Source organism: Xenopus tropicalis, chromosome 2, assembly GCF_000004195.4.
Source record: "Xenopus tropicalis strain Nigerian chromosome 2, UCB_Xtro_10.0, whole genome shotgun sequence".
Lineage (NCBI taxonomy): Eukaryota > Metazoa > Chordata > Amphibia > Anura > Pipidae > Xenopus > Xenopus tropicalis.
The window spans coordinates 63,567,131-63,587,780 of NC_030678.2; the positions used below are offsets into that span (position 1 = coordinate 63,567,131).

The 20,650-nt window shown below is 40.7% G+C and overlaps 1 protein-coding gene across 5 annotated transcripts in view; it reads right to left on the bottom strand.

Annotated features, from left to right (window-relative positions):
- nav1 (neuron navigator 1) overlaps positions 1-20,650 on the bottom strand; it is a 99,504-nt gene that overhangs the window by 33,070 nt on the left and 45,784 nt on the right. For 2 of the 5 annotated variants that reach the window (XM_012970897.3, XM_002932137.5), the window contains 11 exons: positions 19,638-19,780; positions 15,696-15,863; positions 13,841-13,893; positions 13,649-13,672; positions 13,479-13,556; positions 12,737-12,820; positions 12,523-12,634; positions 5,438-5,559; positions 4,839-5,017; positions 3,584-3,746; positions 2,735-2,891 (listed from right to left, as the gene is read on the bottom strand). In XM_012970897.3, the coding sequence (XP_012826351.1) occupies positions 2,735-2,891; positions 3,584-3,746; positions 4,839-5,017; positions 5,438-5,559; positions 12,523-12,634; positions 12,737-12,820; positions 13,479-13,556; positions 13,649-13,672; positions 13,841-13,893; positions 15,696-15,863; positions 19,638-19,780 (1,283 nt within the window). The remainder of the gene's footprint in view (positions 1-2,734; positions 2,892-3,583; positions 3,747-4,838; positions 5,018-5,437; positions 5,560-12,522; positions 12,635-12,736; positions 12,821-13,478; positions 13,557-13,648; positions 13,673-13,840; positions 13,894-15,695; positions 15,864-19,637; positions 19,781-20,650) is intronic. The other 3 variants (XM_012970899.3, XM_012970893.3, XM_031896820.1) reach the window with 3 other exon arrangements.

Here is a 20,650-nt window from a genome sequence, read left to right on the forward strand (position 1 = left end):
ATTCAGAGCTTTCTGGATAACGGGTTTCTGGATAATGGATCCTATACCTGTACTTGCATGGCCCTGTCTAAAATATGCTGTGCAGTTTTGGTCTACAGTGCATAAACAGGATATTAATTAATTAGAGAGAGTCCAAAGAAGGGAAGCTTGCAGAGGTCATGGAATGTCTCAGTTATGAAGAAAAATGTATACATTTATATTAAACTGATACAATGTAAGAGCAATGTGCTGCTGCTGTAATAAAGTGAAGAGAAAATATATGGCTAGTATACAGAAGTTGGATATAAAAATGATCACAGCTGAACCATCTTGAATGAAAATTTTAGCAGTGCTTGTTCTGTGTACAAAAAGCAATGTCCCACATTAGTGATCAAACTGAAAAAGAGACTGCACAGGACAGCTTACTTGTAGGGCAGCTTACCCTATTTACTGTGCAAGTTAAAAGACAGGATCAATGTATTTAACCATTCATTAGGCCCACGCAATTTCCAAGGGATTCTTGTTATTACAACATGTGTCTATTTTCAATAGCAGCACTTACCCAGAAAATTTCAGAATTTGGGGCATGTCACATAGTGGCCATGTCCACCTGGTCCTTCAGAAATGTTTGCAATAGAAAGCACCCCAGGTAAATCTTCTTTAAAAAGCCTTATTGGACATTGGCTATAACCCAGATAGCAGCAAAGTTTTAGACCAACTGGTTTTTTATCAAGCTGGTACACAATTTGTACACAATCTGCCTCACAGTGGACTAAAGCTGGCCATACATGTAACGATTTTTCCTTCCATAACGACCAATTTCAGTGTGATCCTACAAAACCGTCAAATTATCATAAGGTTAGTGTGCAGCAAACGATCGTACATGTAGTGATCTTTCACCCAACAACAGTCAGAAAATCGATCAGGCAGATTTGAAAATTTGTCCATTGTCCAATTGTTTTGCAGGATTAAGAGGCAGCTACCTAGATGATATTGCTTGAAATGGTCGTTCTCGTTGAAGGGCAAATTGTACAGGTTACTGTTAAACGATTTGTTCAAGATAAGCTTGGTTGTACGACAATGAAAAGATCTTTTAAAAATCTACATGTGTATGGTCAGCTTTAGATCCATCAGTACACATTACATGTATCCATTCTCCAGGAGTTCATTTCCTGTTTTTTTAGCCAAGCAAGATCCTTAAAGGAGAATGCAAGTCAAAATTTAAAAAGCATACTGCCCAATAGTCCTCCTATTGTTTAGTAAAAACACCACACTTTTGGCTCACCTAATCAAATATTTACTCAGTCACACTTACTTCACATTTTCTAGAACAGGCAGCCATCTCTAAAAAGGTATTCTCCCTTCCTTTCCCTCCTTGCTTCATACTGCACATGTGTTTCATTCCCTCCCCCCCCCTCCCCTCTGCCAGATCCACTTCTGATTGGCTGGTGGGTATGTGTAGCTCAGAACAGCAGACAGGATCAAGTTACACACATGCTCAGAGAATAGGAAGGCTGCCGCTGGCAGCCTACAGGAAGGACAGAGATATTTCAGTGATGTCACTGTAGTCTTCACACTGCTGTAGACTGCCAGCACCATATCTCAGAGAAGCAAGCAGGGATCTGGGAATTTAGATATGCAGTAAGTACTTAAAAAGAATGCCTTTAGACTTATTTTTAATTTATATTAACCTTTCCTTGTCCTTAACCCTGTTTGCTTGCCTTAGCAGATCCATCCGAGCTGCTTTTTCAAGTCTGATCTGCACTGTTAAGGTAGACACTTTGCCATAATATCTGCTGCAGTCAGTATTATTCTTTATATCTGATCTTGTAGTCGATCTAAGTATATATATATAAAGATTTGATAGTACAGGTATAGGACCTGTTATCCAGAATGCTCGGGACCAAGGGTATTCCGGATAAGGGGTCTTTCTGTAATTTGAATCTTCATACCTTAAGTCTACTAAGATTTCAATAAAACATTAATTAACCCCAATAGGATTATTTTATAGCCAGTAAGGATAAATTATATCTTATTTGTGATCAAATACAAAGCACTGTTTTATTGTTACAGAGAAAAAGGAAATCAATTTTAAAAATCTGAATTATTTTATTAAAATTGGGTCTATGGGAGCCAGGCTTTCCGTAATTCGGAGCTTTCCGGATATCGGGTTTCTGGATAAGGGATCCCATACCTGTACAATCAACCGTAAAGACGATTTTAGTACCCTGGTACATACAACTGGTAGTGTACTTTAAATTAGGGATTAGGGATTTTATACACAAAATGTAATGATTTATGTGACTTGTACCTTTATTGCACACTTTTATTATATTTAATATTTGTATTTTTTTTTGTTTTGTTTGTCTATGTAAAGTTGGGAGGAACACGGGTCAAAAAAATTTCATTACAGTAATGATGCTTCATTGTTATTTGTATATGACAATAAACTTGAAACTTGAAACCTTTCATAAAGCTATATTTCACAAGTTATTCATGGTTTCTGACTGTTTAAATGTATACAAAGTAAATGAGTTACAAGAATTAGGTGTAATTTAGCACACAAGGCAGGATACAGAGTGAAAAATATAATACCTCCTTATAAACCCATCATTCCATCCAATACTTTGTTTATTATAAAGTTGTTTAGTATAAGTTTGATCTTTGTAAGGCTGAACTTAATTTGCCTTTATAGTTTTTAATATCTGATATTTACTATGTTACTTCATAGAAGTTTTACAAATCTAAAGCTTACCTGTATCTGTTGATGCAGGGATGCCTAAGGACTGTGTTAGAGATAATGCTAAGGAACGTCGAGGAGATGGGCAGGAAGACCCAATGCCACTAGGTGCTGAGGGAGCCGGCACAACTTTGAGACGGTCATTTTCTGCCTTTAAAAGATCCACCTCCAACTTGAAAGTTTTAGTTTTTTAGATATAGTAAACAGTCAAAGTGAGGTTCATATAAGGTAATAAACATTAGCAGTAAAAGTTAATGTATATAATGCTGTGATGGACAGATAATTATAAAGAAATCAATAAGACAGTTTAAAAAAAAAATAATTTGGAAGAAATCGGCAAACAATGATATATAAATTTGCAACTGTTGTTGATTAAAATTTCATTAATAGCGAAATATTTTATTCTAAGAAGGAAACTGAAACATGTTAGTGGTCAATTCTGGAGTGGTTGTAGAGAAAATGTGCATTATGAATTTTACATTACTTAAATAGCAAATCATCTCAATGAAAAATATGAAAAAACTTGAATACCGAAAAGTAAAAGGGCCACAAAAATATTGACTTGGAGAGCTTTGAATGACTTCTAGATGACACTGACAGCTTTTAAATATTGTATTTCTACATTTGTGTTTTTCACAGTTTTAACGTATTATAAATGGTGAACAATATGCACAAAAAAATTGTGTTTTAGTGCAAAAAAGCACAAACTGTTGGAAAAGAACTTTGGTAAATGGCCCCTATGGCAAATAAACAACAGGGACTATTCATGCTATATATTACACTAAAAATTTTAAAAAGATAGCTACATTATCTCAGCTGTTATTCGAGTCTTCTTTGCAGCGCTGTGATCAGTAATTGAATTACCTGCATATTGTGCATGGTCTCTCGTAACTGCTCTAATTGGTGGGCAGAATTTAAAGCTTCAAGGCGAATATCTGTCAGTTTCATTTCTTTTTCCCATAATTCAGAGCGCAACTCTGAGACCTCCCTTTTTTCTGGCTCTTCACCTTCCTGAGCTTCAAAGATCCTGGCAAGTAAAAATGCACTGTGTTAAAGCACAGAGCAATAGTCTCCTTATCAGAGATGATTGCTTACTATCAGTTGACCAATACATAATGGGGCCGATTCACTAAAGTGCGATAAAACGTGCGTTATTTATAGCGTGCAGTAAAAATGTTATCACGTCTTAATTTTTCGCAACTTTTCGCACGATTCACTATAAGCATACTTGCACTATTTTACGAGCGATATTGCATGCGATATTTACTGTGCGAATACTATTTCCATGCGGTATTTTCCGGTACATGCGCTAAATAACGCATGCGTTTAGTCGCCGCTTATAAACAGTAGCATATAAATAGTAGATGCTTATAAATTGTAGCCACTAGTGATGAGCAAATGTGTTCTGGTTATCTTTAGTGAAAAATTAGACAAAAAGTCTTTTGAAAGATCCACAAAACGGCAAAAATGTTGTGCGGGCAAAAAAAATTGTTGCCTCCTGTGTCAATTTTTGGACGTGCGGTGAATTTTTGCATGGCAAATTTTTTCATGCTTTTTGCCATTGGCAGATTGTTTTGCGAAACGCATGAAAAAATTTGCAGTGGAAAAATTTGCCGCACTTCCAAAAATTTGCTGCGAATCCATGCCTGGCGAAACATTTCATCACTTGTAGCCACATATAAATAGTCGTGCCAATGAACGCACATCATGTTAGCCATACACGCCAATACTTGCGGAAAATTACTTTATAAAAAAAAATGACCATTTCGCTGCAAACTGGCGGCTGCATCACTCTAGGGGAAACACATACTTGAATTACTGTACTTTTCTATAATTATCGCCTGCCTGAAGTAGGTGTTCATTTTCGCATAGCCTAATGCGATATGTAGCGCGCCTTACTGTTTGTGAATCATGCGATCGTGTTCTTTTCTGTGCGCTATTTACCGCATGCGTTAAAACTAGCGCATGCGATATGGCGACTTATCGCACGCGATAATACTATAGTGAATCGCTAATTATAGCGTCTAATTTAATGCAAAAAAGCGTGCAATAAATTTTATCGCACTTTAGTGAATCAGGCACAATATCTGCTGAAAATTTTAACACTAGTTATACTTACACAGAAGAAGATGGGGAAGAGTGCAGAGAAGGAGAAGGGGGACCAGCCTGGCCATGTTGTTGTTTGGGGGATGTTGGAGCAGAGGAATCAGGGGTAGCCATTTCTTCAATATCAGAGTAGGAAGAAGCTGTCTTAGGACCCTTTTTCATGTTGAATGCCTTATTAAAGGAGCTACGGAGCTATTTAAGAAGTCAATATGGACAGCAGTCACTCATTTTGATCCCCACAAAAATCTTGTCTGTACAACACTATAAACGTGTTCTAGTCAATGTTGCTAAACTCTGCACTTGATAAAGGGGGCTCTCTGTGCCTCAAACATGTTGATCATATAATAAAAAATTCAGATTTCATGTGCTTCCCTGTGCAGAGTTCATGTGCTTCCCTGTGCATTTTTTTCTATATATCCAAGTGCTGCCAACTAAAGCACCATAAAGGGTGAATGATAATATCAATTTAGAGCAAATGTTTAACATATACGTTCCAGAGGGGCTAAAGTTGTGCAGCCCGTGTCCTTCATTTCACACAGCTGTCAGACCCCAAAAAACTTCCTCCAGCCATTGACAGTTTATGCAGTTCTGTGCACAGAATATCTAACTTACCCAACTCTTCTTCTTCTTTTTCTTACTGTCGTTGTCTTTGAAACTTCCTGCACTACAATGACTTGAAATGCTGTTCAGACTAGAAATGCTGTCAGAGGAATTCTGCCTTCGGATGCGTAGTTCTAAATTTGAACAGTAAATACAGTGCAACAATTCAGTAAGATCACACAGAATTAGGGAAATTATTACAATGCCACATTCAAGAATACAATAATTTGGGTGCATACTAACAGGCTGGTGGCTGGTTGAATCAACTTGCTTTTCAATTCAACAAAAAAGGGCTAAGTATTCTTTATTAACTTTTATCAAAACCATTGTGTTTTTTAACTGTTGGGTTTAATTTTTTTTTTCAAAAGCAATTGTTGTTTTTGGTGCTAATTTACAAAGTTTGGGTGATCTATAAGGCTTACAGCAGGTTTGCCAGAAGTTACATTCCTTTGTAATTACCCTCAGTTTGAGGTGAGTGGGGTTTGATTAGTTGACCTTTACAGACTGTATAAATAGAACCACTTGCACTCCAGTGGAGCTTGCTCTGGTGGTAGGTGCTCTGTAAGTGATTGTTCTTTAAGTGGGGTTATAAACTCAGGAGTTAGTGGGGGCTCTGTAAGTGGAGTTATAAACTCAGGAGTTAGTGGCGGCTCTGTAAGTATAGTTATAAACTCAGGAGTTACAAACAAAAGGAGTTTCAAATAAGGTACTTAGTTTGTATTTACTTCTGGGAGAATGTGTGGCAGCAACATTGAAGGTCTGACACAGTGCACAGCCTGCCACATGTATGCAGTTGCATACTCCCCAAATGTCCCGCTTTTCGCGGGACAGTCCCGGTTTCTAAGGCGCATCCCGCAGTCCCGGATAGTTTCATGTCCAGCATTTCTGTAATAGATTACAGAAACGCGGGAAAAATAAATTGACCTATCCAACACAGCGGGATGCACTGGCTGGAGCCGGACATTCCGGCTTCTTCCACTGCTTTGCCTCTCCTAGTGCAGCGCGACAGGCCCTTTTATAAGGTTGCGCCCCGTGAGTACATGTGACGTCATTACGCATGGGGAGCAACCTTATAAAAGGGCCTGTCACCGCAGACAAGGAGCCGCATTAGAAGTAAAGCAGCAGGCGGAGCTCCAATGGGGGGGGGTACTGAGTATCGGGGGCTACTGAGTATCGGGGGCACTATGTATGGGGGCACTGTGTTTGGGGGGCTACTGTGTATGGGGGGCTACTGAGTATTGGGGCACTGTGTACGGGGGGCACTGTGTTTGGGGGGCTACTGTGTATGGGGGACTACTGAGTATTGGGGGCACTGTGTATGGGGGCACTCTATGGGGGGGCTACTGAGTATTGGGGACTACTGTGTATGGGGGCTACTGTGTATCGGGGGCTACTGAGTATCGGGGGCACTGTGTATGGGGGTACTGTGTATGGGGGCTACAGTGTATGGGGGCACTGTGTATGGGGGAACTGTGTATGGCGGCTACTGTGTATGGGGGCTAATGTATATGGGGGGCTACTGTATATGGGGGGGGGCACTGTGTATGGGGGCACTGTATATGGGGGCACTGTATATGGGGGCACTGTGTATGGGGGTACTGTGTATAGGGGTACTGTGTATGGGGGGGCAAAACTGGTACATAGTTATAACTCACTTAGAACTGACTGCCTTCTCTCTATATATATTTATTTTATATGTAGGAGTTGCTATATTGTTTTCCTTAGGTAGTACAGTATGAGGGAATAGCACATTTGTGTCTGATTCCGCCATTTCAACTATGTAAAAGGAGTATTTTTTTAAAAATGGGGTGTGGTAATTGGGGTGTGACCACAAAAGTGGGCGTGGCCAAAAAAATTGTCCCTCTTTTCATCTTTCCAATGTTGGGAGGTATGCAGTTGTGGAACAACAGTTCCAAAGTGCATACCTCTGTTGTGGATGTGAGCGAATTGCCACTTTAGAGGCTCGCGTTAGAGCACTAGAGGAACAAGTTGCAACACTGCTATCAATCGACAATCTTGAGAGAAGTCTCTTGCTTACTGAACAAGAGCTAGCGGGGTCAGATAGTATGGGGGAGGGGAGCAGCGAAAGGATGATAGGGCAGTAAGCTGGGTGACAGTTAGAAAATCTAGTGTGGGGAAAAGGAAAAGGGAGGCTGCTCCAGGGTTTGCGCATCCCAACAGATTTGCCCGTTTGTGTGAAGAAGATGGGAGTGTGAACTCTGGACTGGCGGTTCTAGATGAGGCTGATCTCTCTAACAGCCGGGAGACCAGTTTCTCTAGTAGTGGTGGGGAGGAGAGCAGAGCTAGGCCTAAACAGATGGTGGTTATAGGGGATTCAATCATTAGGAAAGTGGACAGGGTAATCTGTCAAGCGGATCGCTTCAACCGGACAGTTTGCTGTCTTCCTGGTGCCAGGGTTCGGCATGTGGTTGATCAGGTTGACACATTATTGGGAGGGGCTGGGCATGACCCAGCTGTCTTGGTACATATCGGTACTAACGACAAAATGAACGGTAGGTGGGGGACCTTAAAGAGTGAGTTCAGGGATCTAGGCTTTAAGATTAAGCAAAGGTCCTCCAATGTCATTTTTTCAGAAATTTTGCCAGTGCCACGTGCAAGTTTAGGGAGACAGCGGGAGCTTAGGGAGCTAAATGCGTGGCTAAAGTCTTGGTGTAGGAAGGAAGGGTTTGGGTTTCTAGAGCACTGGGCTGACTTTTCCTTGGGGTACAATCTATACATATAAATGCGACTGTGCTGTGAATTTAAATGGTTATACACTTTTTAGGAGGGACAGAGAGATTAAAAAGGGTGGAGGGGTTTGTCTTTATGTAAAGTCAGATTTAAAGCCATGTAATGAAGACATTACCAATGTCGTTGAATCTCTTTGGGTAGAAATTTCAGTAGGGCTGAAGGTCACAAAGAAAATGATCATTGGTGTATGCTATAAACCACCCCGTATAGATGAGGGGGATGAGACCCAGCTACTGTTGCAAATGGAGGAGGCTTCAAAACTGGGTCAAGTTGTTATTATGGGGGACTTTAATTATCTGGACATTGACTGGAGTAATGGGGTGGCTAAGTCAGAAAAAGCTACTAGGTTTGTAAATATGCTAAATGACAACTTTTTATTTCAGGCGGTTCAAGAACCTACTAGGAATGACTCTATTTTGGAGCTGGTATATCTAATAATAATGAACTCATCTCTAACATTTGTGTGGGTGAGCATTTGGGGAACAGTGATCACAACATGGTCTCCTTTGAGATAATGCTGCAGAGACAGCTCTATAAGGGAGTAACTAAAACGCTCAATTTTAGACGTGCAAACTTTGCCAGTATAAGGCCATCTCTGCGATGTGTCAACTGGGAAAGGCTTTTCATGGGGTTAGACACAGAAGGAAAATGGAACATCTTTAAAACATTGCTTTGCAGGTATACACAACAGTATATTCCCCTTGTAGGCAAGGAGAGGCATCGCAAAGCAAAACCTTTATGGCTGAATAAAAGTGTTAGTGTCGAGGTTGGTAAGAAAAAACGTGATTTTAAAGCATTCAAGTTAGCTGGGACAGCAGAAACTTTCATCAGGTACAAGGAAGCAAATAAAGCATGCAAAAAAGCTATCAGGCAAGCTAAAATAGAAATGGAAAGGGATATTGCAGCTAGGAGTAAAAAGAATCCAAAATTTTAATTATGTGAATAGTAAAAAAATGAAGCAAGAAGGGGTGGGAACCTTATTATCACGGGGGGGTAAGTTGGTTGATGAGAACGGGGAAAAAGCAGAAATTTTGAACTCTTATTTTTCATCTGTCTATACATCTGAGGAGCCAGATAATGAACGCTTCCCTTTTAATATGCCCAGTTCTAGTAATTTAGCTACTGACGCATGGATCCCTCGGGAGGAAATTCAAAAGAGACTTGAACATGTAAAGGTAAACAAAGGTCCAGGACCGGATGGGATTCATCCCAGTGTATTAAATGAGCTGAGCGTTGTGATTGCCAAACCTCTTCACTTAATTCTTCAGGATTCGTTGAGGTCTGGCATGGTGCAGAGAGACTGGCGGATTGCTAATGTGGTGCCGTTATTTAAAAAGGGATCCCGTTCTCAGCCTGAAAACTATAGGCCTGTTAGTTTGACATCAGTAGTAGGAAAACTTCTGGAAGGGGTAATAAGGGATAGGGTACTTGAATACATTGCAGTTCACAATACTATTAGTTTGTGCCAGCATGGTTTTATGCGTAACAGATCTTGCCAGACTAATTTAGTCGCCTTTTATGAGGAGGTGAGTAGGAACCTCGATGCTGGAATGGCAGTTGATGTCATCTACTTGGACTTTGCTAAAGCGTTTGATACAGTACCTCACAGAAGGTTAATAATCAAATTAAGGAACATTGGCCTAGAACATAATATTTGTAATTGGATAGAGAACTGGCTGAAGGATAGATTACAAAGAGTGGTGGTAAATGGAACATTTTCTAATTGGACCAGTGTGGTTAGTGGAGTACCGCAGGGGTCAGTCCTTGGTCCTTTGCTTTTTAACTTGTTTATTAATGACCTGGAGGTGGGCATAGACAGTACTGTTTCTATTTTTGCTGATGACACTAAATTGTGCAAAACTATAAGTTCCATGCAGGATGCTGCCGCTTTGCAGAGTGATTTGACAAAATTGGAAAACTGGGCAGCAAACTGGAAAATGAGGTTCAATGTTGATAAGTGCAAAGTTATGCATTTTGGTAGAAATAATATAAACGCAAACTATCTACTGCAGTGCTGTCCAACTGGCGGCCCGCGACCCCCCTCTGTGTGGCCCCCCACCTGTCTGGCTGCTTTGATGGCTTACTCTTGTGTAAGCTTTAAATGGTATCAGTACTGTGATTAACTGGCTCCCTGCATGGTTCTCACCTCAGATTCAGGCTGTAATCAGGCTGTATTGTTTAAATATGTAATCCACTGTGTTGTTCACACCTTTTAATCTCTGCATTGTTCACCCCCTGCAGTGTTCACACCTCAGGCTCAGTCTGTAATCAACCATATTGTTCCCCTGTTCACACCTCAGGAGCAGTAGAAACCCACAAATAATCCCTGCACACTACAAAAAGAACATATACTGAGGTGGTACTGCAATTAAAAAGTTTTTTAATATATAGTTATTGTGCAGACTGTAGGAGCAATGCCAGCATTGTGTCACTGTAGGCTGCCTGTGTGTGCCATACACACAGGCATCATAGGGCAAGCAGAATATGGCACACACAGGCAGGGTAGGGAAGGCAGAGTATGGTACACACAGGCAGGGTAGGCAAGGCAGAGTATGGCACAAACCAGCCAAGAATGGCAAACACAGTGAAAGTATGGCACATGCAGGCAGGGTAGGGAAGGCAGAGTATGGCACACACAGGCAGAGTATGGCACACACAGGCCAAGTATAGCAGAAACCAGCCAAGTATGGCACACAGGCAGGGTAGGGAAGGCAGAGTATGGCACACACAGGTAGGGTAGGGAAGGCAGAGTATGGCACACACAGGCAGGGTAGGGCAGGCAGAGTATGGCAAGTTTTTGCTGTACTACAACCATTAATATGGGTATGGTCATGTGATAACATGGGTGTGGTTTCATGTGGGTGCGGTTTCAAAAAGGGGAGTAGTCAAAACTGGCTTCCATTATCGGCCCTCCACCACGTAGGTCGGAAAAATTCCGGCCCTCAGTACCACAGAAGTTGGACAGCACTGATCTACTGAATGGTAGTGTGTTGGGGGTTTCCTTAATGGAGAAGGATCTAGGGGTTTTTGTAGATAACAAGTTGTCTAATTCCAGGCAGTGTCATTCTGTGGCTACTAAAGCAAATAAAGTGCTGTCTTGTATAAAAAAGGGCATTGACTCAAGGGATGAGAACATAATTTTGCCTCTTTATAGGTCCCTGGTAAGGCCTCACCTTGAGTATGCAGTGCAGTTTTGGGCTCCAGTCCTTAATAAGGATATTAATGAGCTGGAGAGAGTGCAGAGACGTGCAACTAAACTGGTTAAGGTGATGGAAGATTTAAACTATGAGGTTAGACTGTCGAGGTTGGGGTTGTTTTCTCTGGAAAAGAGGCGCTTGCGAGGGGACATGATTACTCTGTACAAGTACATTAGAGGGGATTATAGGCAGATGGGGGATGTTCTTTTTTCCCATAAAAACAATCAACGCACCAGAGGCCACCCCTTTAGATTAGAGGAACGGAGCTTCCATTTGAAGCAGCGTAGGTGGTTTTTCACGGTGAGGGCAGTGAGGTTGTGGAATGCCCTTCCTAGAGATGTGGTAATGGCAGATTCTGTTAATGCCTTTAAGAGGGGCCTGGATGAGTTCTTGAACAATCAGAATATCCATGGCTATTGTGATACTAATATCTACAGTTAGTACTAGTGGTTGTATATATAGTTTATGTATGTGAGTGTATAGATTGGTAGCTGTGGGTTGTGTGTGCTGGGTTTACTTGGATGGGTTGAACTTGATGGACACTGGTCTTTTTTCAACCCTATGTAACTATGTAACAACACCAGGCCTAGGAGAACAGTATACTAGCAATGACAAAGAAATTAAGAAGGTAGCCAGTTGGATTGGATAACAATGATTAAGAAGCAGATACCATGCAAAGATCTTTTATTAGTGCTAGGGACAGACTCATACATTTCAAGATTCTGCACCAAACATACCCCGCTGAAGCTCTATAATATGAGGAAAACTAGCCTCTTCCAGTTGTTTGAGATATAACTCAAACTTAGGTAACTTTAATCTTTTGATCTGAGAATGACACTACAGTCATTTTTGTCTAAAATTCTAAATTTATGGCAAATTGAACCTCCTGCAGATACTTAACACCAAAATTTGTCAATTAGTCCTGGTGGATTCCTTGGTACCACTGATTAGCACAAGGGAGTTTATAAGACCTCTTCTGTTCTATGGGAAGAAAACTACTGCAATGCACTGAACTGTTACACTCAATAAAAAGAAACCTTTTAAAAAGAAGGTGCTCTGCTAATCCAAAGAAAGAAGATCCATATACACATTAAAAAGACAAAGACACTCTTACACAAATACAATACCAAATAGCAAATACAATCATACCTCTTGATGCTGTGTCTGTTGGGTTCAGAGCACCTAGGATGACAGCTTGGGCTTCAGAGTTCTTTGACTTTAGTAAATCAATTGTCTCTTTTAAGTCTACAAGTTCTGAGTCCTGAAATTGACAGTGAACATACAAGGCAATGAGACAGATTCCCAGGAGGTGCAAAAGTCAGTGCAGACTTATGTAACACAGTAAAGTAGCTATATTTTATACCTTCTGTTGAGCAGTATCTGCAAGTAGACGTAGTCTAGATGTCATATTTACTAAAGATTGTTCAAATGCTGCAACCAAGTTTGCCTGCAAAAGAACAATATATATATATATGTTTTAAAGTAAAAAAACTAGATTATGAAAGTAAAAGAAAAATCTAACGAGATTTTTAAAGGAAAGCCACATTCACTGGGGGTCTAAAATTTCTGAAAACTTAAAAAGCACTTTCTGCACACATCTATCACATACAGATGTACTCAATCATACTGGTCAAAAACATACATGGGTTGATAATATAGTGAAAGGGGCACTGGGACAAAGCATGCCTAGTCTGCAGTCAACTTTTACTCATCTACCACTAAATCTTAAAACATTCAGCTAAGAAACACGCTGTATTACAGCAGGGTTTTATAACTTTCTTCTCAACTTGTAATATGTATTTTGACAGCTAAAAGAAAATAGACCATACACAAATGTTTCACTACAGTGATACAATGGAAAAAATCTTAACACCAGCACACCCTTACCTCCTCTAAACAATTTTCCACTTGGTGCACGGCCTAGAGAGTCGGCACTCTCAATACAGTCCAGCAAAAATTATTTCAGCCGGCACAACAAGTAAAGTGCAAGCGGGGCAAAGCCCCTGCGTGTTTATTCAAAAAGCTTGCACTTTACTTGTTGTGCCGGCTGAAATCATTTTCACTACAGTGATACCCCTCCAACTCCCTCCGTTTGTGAAACTCACATTAGCAGACAACTGTGTAGTAAGAGTTGCCACTTTTTCCTGTGAGGACTCCAGTTCTCTGCGAAGTTTTCGTATTTGCTACAAAATAGAGTAAATAGGTCAACTGCCATTTTTAGAAAGCAGCAATTTAAGTAGTAGTCCCAGAAGAGGGATAATTAAGCAGAAAGTACCTCAGACTGCATCTTTTCCTCAGCCTGAGAAAAAATGTGGCATGCCAAAGCAAAAACGAGGGAGAGAGAAATAGTATGAATGTGTGAATATCAGCATTAAGTCATTCCTTTATAGTAAATTCAGCTCATGCAATGAGAATTACATATAACACTCAGGCACTCTGTTAATGTCCATTACAGTTAGGTTCTTACAGAGGAATATGTAGAAGATGCACTTGATGCCAGAGACAGGACTGATCCATGAACTGCAAAAAATAATATAGACACATAAATCACAGGTATATCCAAAGTTCAGTTACTTCTAAAAATCTAAATACAAGCTAAAAAGGTAATGCAATATATTATATATTTTACTCTTAAGAATTTTACTACTTAAGAAAGTTGAGTGTAAGTTCTGCTCAGTATTACATTTAGAGGACCCGTAAAACCTCATGTACAGTATGCATGAAAAATGTATGTTTTAGATCTGCTTATAGAAAAAAGAACAGCAAAATCATTAGCAGATGCATATTTGTTATGCACCCCCCAGTCATTATAATCATCATCTTAATACTCCTTGTTGACCCTCTCTGCAGCTCCAGACTGGGTACATATTCACAGTAGAGCTTCTCACTCTATAAGCTCGGCTTCTCACTCTACTGTGAATGTGCACAGCGCACATCGACCAAAGATTTCCTAGCGCAGAGAAGATGGCAACATAGGACTCCTATGGTAGTGCCAGGGGTGGTGAAGTTTTCAGCGAACAGGAGCTGCGGTTGAAGGTAAGTGATAATAATCACTGGGGGGGTGCCTAACAGATTGGCACCCCCAAATTATTAGCAAAAGGATCAACCAAACTAAAAAAAAAAAATTAAAATCATTCATCTGAATTGGTTGGTTATTCCAGTATATCTTAGTTAAGTAAAGTAAAGTGCTTTTTGAATTAAATATAGTACTTTCTCAAAGTTATGATACTGGTGTTGCAGGCCAGGGAGGAATTCAAAACGAGACTCCATTTCTGCATGTTAGCACCCTGCCCTGCCTCTTACTTTGCATTACAGGTGCAGGTCTTTTTGAATCCAGTGTGAGGTGAAAAGTACAGCAAGGCCTCAGATGCAAGTGCTTATTGAATGAAGCCTAAGGGGAAATTTGCAATGCTTAGGGGCAGGTTTATCAAAATTTGAGATCAGAACTCACAACAGAATAATTCACCCACTTTCTATTAATTCCCATGGGATTTTTTGTTTTAAAAAATCTGATGGTTAGTAAATGGGCCCCCTACTGTACACATGAATAAACCCTATAATGCTTTATTTATCCTGTTTAGTAAATTAAAAGGAACTTCACCAGCAGAGCTGTTTGACTCACTGTGTTCCAGTACTTTCCAAGCAAGGGAGTTACATTGGAAAAAACTGATAATAAAAAAGTAGAGTACCACTTGACTATGTCTTACACACAAGTTTCCAAGTGTTCCACAGCAGGGAGATGCATGAGTTACATAGTTACACAGGGTTGAAAAAAGACCATCAAGTTCAACCCTTCCAAGTAAACCCAGCACACACAACCTATACTTACCAATCTATACACCCACATACATAAACTATATATACAATTACTAATACTAACTGAAAATATTAGTATCACAATAGCCTTGGATATTATGCTTGTTCAAGAACTCATCTAGGCCCCTCTTAAAAGCATTAACAGAATCTGTCATTACCACATCACTAGAAAGGGCATTCCACAACCTCACTGCTCTCACTGTGAAAAACCACGTACGCTGCTTCAAATGGAAGCTCCGTTAATACAGCCTACATAGTTACATAGTTATGTTGGGTTGAAAAAAGACCAAATTCAACCATTCCAGTTAAACCTCAGCAAACACAATCTATACACTCACATACATTAACTATACACCAACATCAATATTAATTTTAGTAATTTACTTTTGTTTTAACATGTGGACTACGTTTGAAATTGTTAGCTATAAAATACAAATATAATAATAATATTGATTAATAAATAATAATATTGTTTATGTTTTTATGAAAAACTCATCTAAACGAACCATCATCAGTATGGTCACGGAAAGAGCCAGATCTTGTCATTGTTCCTTTAGGACGTTCTGCAAGTGATAGAGAACTGCCGAGGTTCGAAGAACCGAAAAGTTCAAAGGATGAATCCTGAGCTGGAATACTACTTGAGCGAGCAATGCGGGGAACAGAGGATGGACTCACTGTTAAGAAATACAAATAATAATTACATTAAGTGATAATGAATTCCATGGTCACAGCCTCCCTTAGTCCAAGAAAGTAGCTTTGTTTGAGTGTGGTAAAGATCATGAAATAATATATGTAGGTCACTGGATCAGGACAAATTTTGTCTAATGTTACTAAATAATTCCCTATTATACATATTATGCCTCTTAACTTTATAAGATGTCTATTGTCTGTATTGTGTAAGAAGAACCATACAGATGCCTCATTAGTGGTCTCAAGTGCAGTCCTCGAATGCCATTTTTAAACTAAAATACAGCACTTTTATCCTGCATTTGTGTGCCAATAGCGTAACTAAAATACAGATCTGCTGAGCGCATTTGGAGGAAATCACGCGTTAAAGCTGACTTCCTCCACTATAAATTTCTTATGGTGTGCCTCAATACTGCCCTATCCCAGGCCAAGCAAGCATACTATAACACACTTATAAATAATAATAAATCAAACCCGCGGCGCTTATTCTCCATATTTAACGCGCTACTTCATCCCTCACCTAATGAATCAATCGTATCTGAACACCCCCCCCAGGACTTTGCTGACTTCTTTAAAAGCAAAGTCGATTCTATCTGCAATCAATTTTCCCAACCCTCAGATACCGGTAATCTCAACCTTCCTAAATCTCCTCTCTCCGTATTCAGCTCCTTCAGTCTCGTAACAGAGTCTGAAGTTTCTCAGCTTCTCCGATCCTCTCCGCTTACTACCTGCTCGCTGGATCCTATGCCCTTGTCCCTACTAAAACAGTGCGCCCCTGCCCTTACTCCAGCTCTTACCCACATATTCAATTCCTCTCTGGCTTCTGGTACTTTTCTCTCTCTCTTCAAACAAGCATGTGTCAAACCCATTCTTAAAAAGGCTACGCTGGACCCATCCTGCCTTTCTAACTACCGTCCTGTCTCTCTCCTGCCCCTAGCCTCTAAACTCCTGGAACGTCTTGTCTTTTCTCGTGTAACTAACTTCCTCTGCACCCATAATCTGCTGGACCCTATACAGTCTGGTTTTCGGCCTGCGCACTCCACTGAGACGGCCTTATGTAGAGTGGCAAATGATCTCCAGACTGCCAAGGCCAAAGGACGCTACTCGGTTCTCATTCTCCTAGACCTTTCCTCTGCTTTTGATACTGTCGACCATTCTATCCTTATGCAAATTCTCCATTCTCTGGGTATCCGGGATCAAGCTGCATCCTGGTTCTCTTCCTATCACTCTAACCGCTCCTTCTCTGTCGCTCTTACTAACAAATCCTCTACCCCGGTTCCGCTTAGTGTGGGGGTGCCTCAGGGCTCTGTGCTTGGTCCCCTGCTGTTCTCCCTGTACACTCTCTCTCTAGGAGACCTTATTTCTTCTTTTGGTCTTAAATACCACCTATATGCAGATGACATCCAGATATATTTAGACACCCCTGCACTAACTGCTGATGTCCAAACCCAGATTGGTAACTGCCTCCTGGCTATCTCCTCCTGGATGAACCGACGCCAGCTCAAACTTAACCTAGCTAAAACAGAGCTCATGGTCTTCCCGCCCAAACCTGGCCCTCCTCCTCCTTTCACCATTACTATTGATGGCATGACCATCAACCCTGTAAATTCTGCACGCTGCCTTGGGGTTATCTTTGACCAGTCTCTCTCCTTCTCTAACCATATTAATAACACTGCCAAAACCTGCCGCTTTTCCCTCCGCAATATTGCCAAGATACGCCCCTTTCTTTCACAAGCAACAGCTAAAACACTAATCTATGCCCTTATCCTTTCCCGCTTAGATTACTGCAATCTCCTACTAACCGGCCTCCCAGACTCCCACCTCTCTCCCCTGCAATCAATCTTAAACTCTGCTGCCAGGATCCTCCTGCTCTCTCCTAAGAGGGATCCTGCTCAGCCTCAACTAAGCTCACTAGCATGGCTGCCTGTCAAGCAAAGGATAGCTTACAAAATCCTTCTGCTGACATTCAAAGCCCTTCACTCCTCTGCTCCTCACTACATTTCTTCACTGGTCTCCCTACATGTTCCTGGTCGTCTCCTACGCTCCTCTCAGAGCCTCTGTCTCTTTACACCATCCACACCCACTGCGCTCTCTCGTCTTAAACCTTTCTATCTCGCTGCTCCTTACCTCTGGAACTCTATCCCTGAATCCCTCCGTAGGGAAAACTCACCCACTCTCTTTAAGAAAAAACTCAGCTGTTACCTTCTGGAGCACTAAGACATTATTTTGCCCAGTCCTGCGCTTAAGGGCAAATGCCCATACCTGATGCACTCTTACCTTCGAGTTTGTGCCTGTATGTTACCCAACCACTTAGATTGTAAGCTCTACGGGGCAGGGACCTCCTTCCTACTGTGTCTCATACCACATGGCACTTATATATATATATACATATATGTATTTATTGTATTTATTTATTATATCACTTGTCCTCCCTGTGTGTAATTTTGTATTCTGTAAGACTGTACAGCGCTGCGTACCCTTGTGGCGCTTTATAAATAAAGTTATACATACATACATACAGTACTTTTTCCCCAGCATTTGTGTGAGAATGGTGTCAGTTGTGGCTTTGGAAACATGACACAAGGAAACCATGAAATTACTGGGAGTTTCATGCTGGTGTTAATTATAGGGTTCCTTAGAGTTCATGTTCACAATTACAAGCAAGTCATCATAAGTTCACGACAGAAGCTGCCTGCTCCAACACGACTGCAAATGTCTACATTACTTTTGTTTATTCTGCTTTTCTGTTCAGTGAGACAGCATACCCTCTTATTGAACACATGGCCAATGATAAGGGCTTAAGCTAAACACACTTTTTGCCTATTGTTTTAATCACAAAAATGTTCTATGGTTTTTGTTGTTTTTTGAGCTAAACAGGGAAATTGAATTTTTATTTTAGGTACATAGGTTCAAGGTGGAGAATTAGATTACAAGTATACTACCCCTTCCTTCCTCCATTGTTGTGACTTTTGTTAGCAGGATTCCATTATGTAGGGTATTACCTGTGAACTGTCTTTGGTTGTTGTTTCCCCTGACAAAGTTATTAAAAAGTGAGCCCAGAGATTACATAAAGGGCATCGATTGTCAAAATTTTGGTGCTGGCTAATAGCGCCCCCACACTACTCTATTTGTAATCACCCATAATGCATCATTCTCTCCCCACCATTTGTGGCCCTTGTGGATGCAACTGAGCTGACATTTTTCCAAGTCCGGTTGGTGTCATTTTTGGTGTTCTTTGCATGCACCTGATTCATTAGACACAAATGCGCTGCGTCTAGTGATGCAGGCTGCTGAGGGAACCCTGAGCAGTGAACTGGTGGTAGCTTCAGAGCTCCTCTGTGCCAACAGCAGCACAGAACAGAACAGGAAGCAGGAGGGACTGATATGTTCTGAGCACCACTGTATGAAAGTGCAAAGAGCATGTTTTGGTGCAAGTACCTTTAATGAATGAATTCAGGTAAAAACAGGTAGCGCATATAGTTTGGTCAATGTTATGATCCCCATATTCCATACTCTGGTTAAGGTTCATAAGAGTTAACCCATAATAACATCAATATCAGTTTTGTATCAATTAAGGCAGAAGTAAGTCTGCTTTCTCTTGTTTTAAGCTAGTTTTTTACATAACTGACTCAGGAGGTACACAAAGGAAGACAAAAACTTCATGGGTTGGTAAAGACATGATCCAAAATGGGACATGAAGATGACACAACTTATTCACAGTATGGATGTATACAACAGAAAAATATACTGTTAAAACATACCCAAGCTGCTTATTGGAGGCTTTCCCACACTGGTAAGGGGAAGGGGTGGAGGTAGAGGAGACAGATCTTCAGCATCCTGGATTCCCCCAATTGTGTGTGAGTGCCGTCTCTCCTTTGATTCATCCTGAGAGTGTGACTGGTATCTGGAACAGACAATAACTGAATATAAAATATGAAATAATTTTATTGTGCACATATAATTCTTCTGTAAGGGTAAAAAATTTAAAGACATTATTGGTCCAGATGAGTCTAGCAGTTTATAGTGTGGTACTAACACCTCATTTTTTGTAAAAATTATTTTTAAAGGCAAACTAAGCGCTGGCAAACTTTCTTTCTCTTTGTGTATAATTAATGGCTTTTTATCGTTTATAGTAGCTGGTCAACTCCAGATTGTGGGTTAGACCGAGCGCTGGCACAATAGTGTGTTTCTAGCAGCTGGTCAACACTACAGCGTGGGTTAGACCGAGCGCTGGCGAGTTCTTTCTGTGTTTTGTGTACAAATTGTAGCCAAATTTTGCTTCTAGCTGCTATGTAGCCTTTAAACCAATGAATCACTTTCATGTGTGTGCTAATGAGCTGGGGCTTAAAGGAACTGTAACACAATTTTTTCTCATTCAAAATATCCTCTCTAAATACTTTGATTAGCAAATACAACATAGCAAAATATTAATAGAATAAGTGGTTTTTAAGAAAATTAACCTTATATAGCTCAGGAAGCAGCTCTCTCCCTACTTTTGCAGCACACTTCCGGGTTTCTCCCCCCCTCCGTTCCCCCCCCTTTCCCCATGCAGGCTCAGACAGCGATCCCTTCCTACAGGCAGACACTGTTATCTAGGAAGAAGAAATGCTTTATTACCTATCCCTCTCCCAGCACCATCGCTGAAAACCCCAATAAATCCCTCACAGGACAGAATCTCGGACTCTAAAGAATGCAGCAAATGAACTTCCGGATTAACCCAGAAGTCAAGCAGTCGCCAGATCGCCGTTCAAGCTTTGCCCTATAAATCAGTGGT